The following is a 5,182-nucleotide window of genomic DNA, read 5'->3' as shown; positions in this document are numbered from 1 at the left end:
GCTCCGCTCCGCCCAGCCCACCTCACTCCGCCCTAAACACACAGCTGCCACACCAGCTGTGTGGTTACATGTGCTGAAAAGTCTTTGTTTACTCCATTTTCTCTTGGTTTGAGTTAAACTGTGTTGCATTTTCACAATCAGCATTATTTACTGAAATCTCACTGGGTGTCCATAAAGTTTTCTCAACTTATTTTCATGGATCATTCTCTCTTCTCACTTCTCTGTCTGTTGTTCACCTTGTACATTTGCCTTGTGCAAATATTAAAGTGGTAACAGCTTAAAACAAAGTGTCTCAACTTCATTTGTGGCTTTTCATTACTAACACACAAAATTGATAAGCGATTTGTTTTTATGTCAATATTGCGTTTCACATTTGACAGTAAACGTGTAATTTTAAAGGTCCGACCTAAATGAATAAAGGTTGCATATCTGATTCTGTAGAAGCTACAAGCACCCTGGCGCTACAGCTTTAATCGTTTGAATGTTGGCCGGTGGTAATTTCATTGAAACGAGGATCGTCGGAGAGACGTATAGGTGTGCTGTCTAGGGTCTAACCTGTCAGTCACCATAATCACACAGTCTGTCCTCCAGTCTCCCAACCACAGATCACGGCGCGCTCGTGGCTGCACAGTCAAGTCGGCCGCCCACCTGCCTGCCCGCCCTCCCGCTATGGGGGAAGCAGCGGCACAGCTGGAACAAAAAAACTGTGCAAATTGTGATAAAAAGAGGCTTTGGGCCGAGTTGGTAAGCAGCTTACAGTCAAGTCGGTACCGACCAACTTGGCCACTTGAGAGCCCCCGACCCCGCAGGGCCGACTTGGCTATGTGCCGACTTCACAAAGTGCCGACTTCACTAGGTGCCGACTTAACTAGGTGCCGACTTGACTGTATCCTGGGGCAGTGCCGAGTTGGGCAGTGCCGACTTCGATTGGTGCCGACTTGACTGTAAGCCCATGTGGACTCGGTCACCTTGTTATCTTGTGGTGGGTTTGACTAATGGTGATCTGTAATAGACCTCTCCTTATACTCCAGTGTACTTTCATACCTGGATTCCCAGTTTGCACATCCCAGCTCACTACCAGATATGTTCTCCAGAAAGAGTTTGTAGGTTGCCCTCAGTCATATCTTCATGTAGATGCAGTGGTGGGCTGTCAGGGCCTGCAAGGCCTTCTCTGCTGGCCTAAAAAGTATCTGAATTACAGATTGATGTAAATTATATTTTGTCCATAAATAATTAATAAATGATTCCAAACGGTATGTTCCAGTTCCTTTCATAGTTTTCCCATGGTTGTGCTGCTTCCAGACATGTTTTTTTTCATATTAAACCATTTAACCAATCAGATTTCTGGCATCATCTGTTGCTAGGGTCAAAGAAATCTGCCCGAGGCCTTCGCTATCCGTTCTTGATGGCGCAGTAAAGTGAAGCGTCAAACAGACAGTTGCTTCAACCAATCAGATTTTGAGTTGGTGACTCAGCGCCTTCGAGATAGCGTACACTAACAACAGCAGGCCTTCTGATTTACATTCACCAAGAGATACAGTAGGTGGCGGTATGCACCTAAGTTGTTGGTCGCATACCGCAATTATTCCAAAGAAGAAGAAGAAGAAGAAGAAGAAGAAGAAGAAGAAGAAGAAGAAGAAGAAGAAGAAGAAGAAGAGAATTTAAAAGTTTTGCAGAAATACCACAGGGCAAGCTGGACTTTCAGCCCTGGCTTTATGGGACTGAAACGCACGGATAATCTATATGACAGAACAATTGAACTCTTTTTGAGGAAAGAAAGGAGGATGTATTTTGTTTACAAGTAATCAAGATTTTGGTGAGTAAAATGTTCCTCTTTTCCTAAATAATATTGCTGTTTTATTAAGTTGTTTATGCTTATTGTATGTGCACAGATGTAGTTGGATACTTGTGCACTTCAGCAAAGGCATTTATTCTGGCTGCACAAGTATCTATCTGCGGTCCAACACCTCTTTATATGCATATCTGCACAATAAGAGTTTTTTTTACAGACATAAAATAGTGTTGAGAGAGAGGTGGATTGGTTCAGGCGGATCTGTTCTGAAGGCCTTAGTGTGAAATGCACGGCCCGCCACTGTGTAGATGTCGATATTAATTAAAACACTAACACTCCCCTCCTTCACTCTTTATTCTTTTTGTTATTTTTTGCTTGTCTGTTCACTTGTCTGTTTCTTTCATGTTCTGTCCTCTTTATCTGTCTTTCTGTCCCCCTATCAGTCCAGCAATATCATTTATCAGTACTCAAAATAAATAGAATTAAAAATAAGAAAGCATGTTCACAAGAGGAGCTTTATATTTATAAGCTCCTCTTGGAAGAGCAAATCTGTCGGGCACAAAACAGCAGCCAGACCTCCACTACGCCTTAGAATAAGTAGAAAATTCCTTTAACATTATGTTATGTTTACCTAACATCTGTTGCAATCATTATGAGATGTCATCCATCTGATTGGACAATGCGTCATGTGTTTGATATGGTAATGAGACAGTTGTTGAGAGAAAGAAAAAAACATGTTTGTACACAGTTCCACAGTGATGGAAAATGACCATGTGACTGGAAGCCTTACACTGTGACTCATTTCTCTGAGGAATTTCACAACAAGCCCAATATTAATGGAAGCTTGTTTTGCAGGAACTCAGAAGCATGGCAGCAGGAGAGATTTTTAATCGCACTCATGTTGATTCTACACATCCCTGCTATGAAGTTGACATGGTTTCTCTCACACTGATGAACAGTCCTTCTTCAACATGTGTTTTGTTGCATGTTTTCCTCAGCGCTGTGTCTGTTGTAATTGTGTGTGGAAACCTTCTGGTCCTAATCTCTATTGTTTATTTCAGACAGCTGCACACGCCCACTAACTTCCTCATCTTCTCTCTGGCTGTGTCGGATCTACTTGTTGGTTTGATACTCTTTCCGCTGTGTACAAAGTCCCTTTTTAGCTTCTGTTTGCAGTCAATGAATGTATTCTGCAAAGTACGACTGTCTTTCGATCTAACGTTGAGCACAGCTTCTGTTTTGAACCTATGCTGTATCTCCATTGACAGGTACTATGCAGTGTGCCAGCCTCTGACATACAGAATGAAGATCAATACTAATGTCGTTGTGATCATGATCGTGTTGACCTGGTGCACAGCTGTTTTTATGACAATTGTGTTTTTCATTGCAAAAAATAACTCTAGAGAATGTCAAGAAAATTGTTCTTTCGGTGGTGGTCTTTCAAACCCTTTAGGACCCGTGTTCTCATTTTACCTCCCAATGGTCACGATGGTGTGTATCTACCTGAAGATTTTAATGGTGGCACAGAAACAGGCACGCAGCATCCAGAACACACACTCTCAGAGCACAACGTCTGGAACTGCTGCTGCAAAAAAGGTGGAAGGAAAGGCAACCAGAACTCTGGCGATCGTCATGGGAGCCTACGTGGGATGTTGGGCGCCTGTTTTCCTCTGTTTGCAGATAAAGGTTTTCAGTTCTGTGTCAGTGCAAGTTACAACATTTGAAAGCCTTGTCTGTATCGGATTGTTTAACTCACTGCTCAATCCATTCATCTATGCTTTCTTTTACAGTTGGTTCAGGTCAGCTTTTAGACTGATTCTCAATGGGGAAATATTTCGAAGTGATTTCTCTAACTCAAAACTCCATTGACATACTGCACAAAAGTGTCTTGACAGATCTATTGTATCATGTTATAGCAACACTAACAAACATAATTACTTTGAGATTTACTCTGGAGCAGAGTGCAGTGATCCAAATCATACATTCTATATTAATTATTATGTCTAAATTTAATTCAAAATATTGTTTCTACATTATTCAAAGTGCTTGGTTACTGAGTGCAGTGTCCTCAGCATTTTCATCAGTGGTCCTCAATATTTTCATCTAAAGAGAATAATTCAACCACTTATGAGGAAATTGATGATGCACTGTTACATGTAAACTTCTGTCTTCTGGATATCTTTTTCCAGATATTCTGTCTGCCGTTGATGTTCAAGTAGGCCCATTTGGTTGTACTGAACACATATACAATACTTATTACTGCATCACAATCGGCCTGAAAACTCCTTTAATAAAAATTACAAATGCCTGTGAATATGATTGATAAGCCCTGTGACTCTGAACCAGAAAAGGTGTATACAACATGGAAGGATGGATAATATTCTTTTACTGTTGAAAATTGTACAGTTTTCCTTGAAAAAATATAGTAAGCAGAAATTAATGAAAAGCACACATTAAGATATTATGTTAGATTGTTCATGGTAAGCAGGTCAATGATGAACTATAGATCGTAAGTGATATTCTTGCTTATCATTACATTCAAATAGCGACGTGGCGAGAGCGGGCAAAAAGCATTGTAATGCATTGTTGTTGAGATTTTAACCCCCGATTTTGCCATGTCTTCACTGTTTTGCTTTACTGTTTGTTTTTGTTGTTGTTTTGTGAATTGTATGACACTGGGAGTAGGAATGGTCCTGTGGCTGACAGGACTGCTCTGTGCAATGATGAGTTTGTGTTCATCAATAAAAGTCATGTTCTGTTAGTCTTTGAAGTTTCATCATTCCAATTCTAAGACTCTCAAACACATGAGATATGAAGAAAAGTCAGAGGCTGAAATTGTCATAACTGATATCATCATGGTCTTTCACTTTTGGTTATTTGAGCAATTTAGCTGTCTTTCATCACATTCACATGAAAACAAAAAAGAAAACAAAAAAACCCTGAGGGTTTCCAATAGGGTCCTGTGCACATTGGGTGCGTGCCTTCATCCTTGAACTTGAATTAGGGGGTGTACCTGAAAGATGGAAACTTTGGGTCAATTATAGTGGCGTTGCAAGGTTTCTTAAAAAGATTGTAGAGGGATTGTCATATATGTTCTAATAGATTGGCCAATGTTGCTAAAGAAATAATAGCATAACAGCATTGCCATATCTTTGTGAGCTCTGCTCAATTTTAAAATAGCCTTTTTTTTCTCTTTCATTCTGACACTGAAGACGACTGGCTGCTAAACCTGCACAGAAATATAACAGAGAAAATCCCATGGACTTCTGTTGGAAAACATAGCTGGTAGTTATCCAGACCATGGAAGCCACGGAACCGGGTATAAAATCAGAAACCTGAGCATGAGGAGAGACCTAACACAGATAGCCATTAGTCTAAAACACCACACAA

General features: G+C 40.5%; 1 protein-coding gene across 1 annotated transcript; it reads left to right on the top strand.

The window, feature by feature from the left end:
• Window positions 1-2,971: 2,971 nt before the first annotated feature.
• On the top strand, window positions 2,972-3,661 carry LOC115402374 (trace amine-associated receptor 1-like). Its single transcript, XM_030110882.1, has one exon. It carries the CDS (start codon window positions 2,972-2,974, stop codon window positions 3,659-3,661), a length of 690 nt encoding a protein of 229 aa, XP_029966742.1.
• The last annotated feature ends 1,521 nt before the right edge of the window (window positions 3,662-5,182 follow it).

Source organism: Salarias fasciatus, chromosome 15 (genome assembly GCF_902148845.1).
Source record: "Salarias fasciatus chromosome 15, fSalaFa1.1, whole genome shotgun sequence".
Taxonomy (NCBI): Eukaryota; Metazoa; Chordata; class Actinopteri; order Blenniiformes; family Blenniidae; genus Salarias; species Salarias fasciatus.
Note: the sequence above shows the minus strand (reverse complement) of the source record. Positions and strands in the feature narration are given on the sequence as shown.

Excerpts from the sequence above, each read along its gene's own strand:
- LOC115402374 (XM_030110882.1), top strand. The coding sequence starts at position 2,972 with ATGAATGTATTCTGCAAAGTACGACTGTCTTTCGATCTAACGTTGAGC.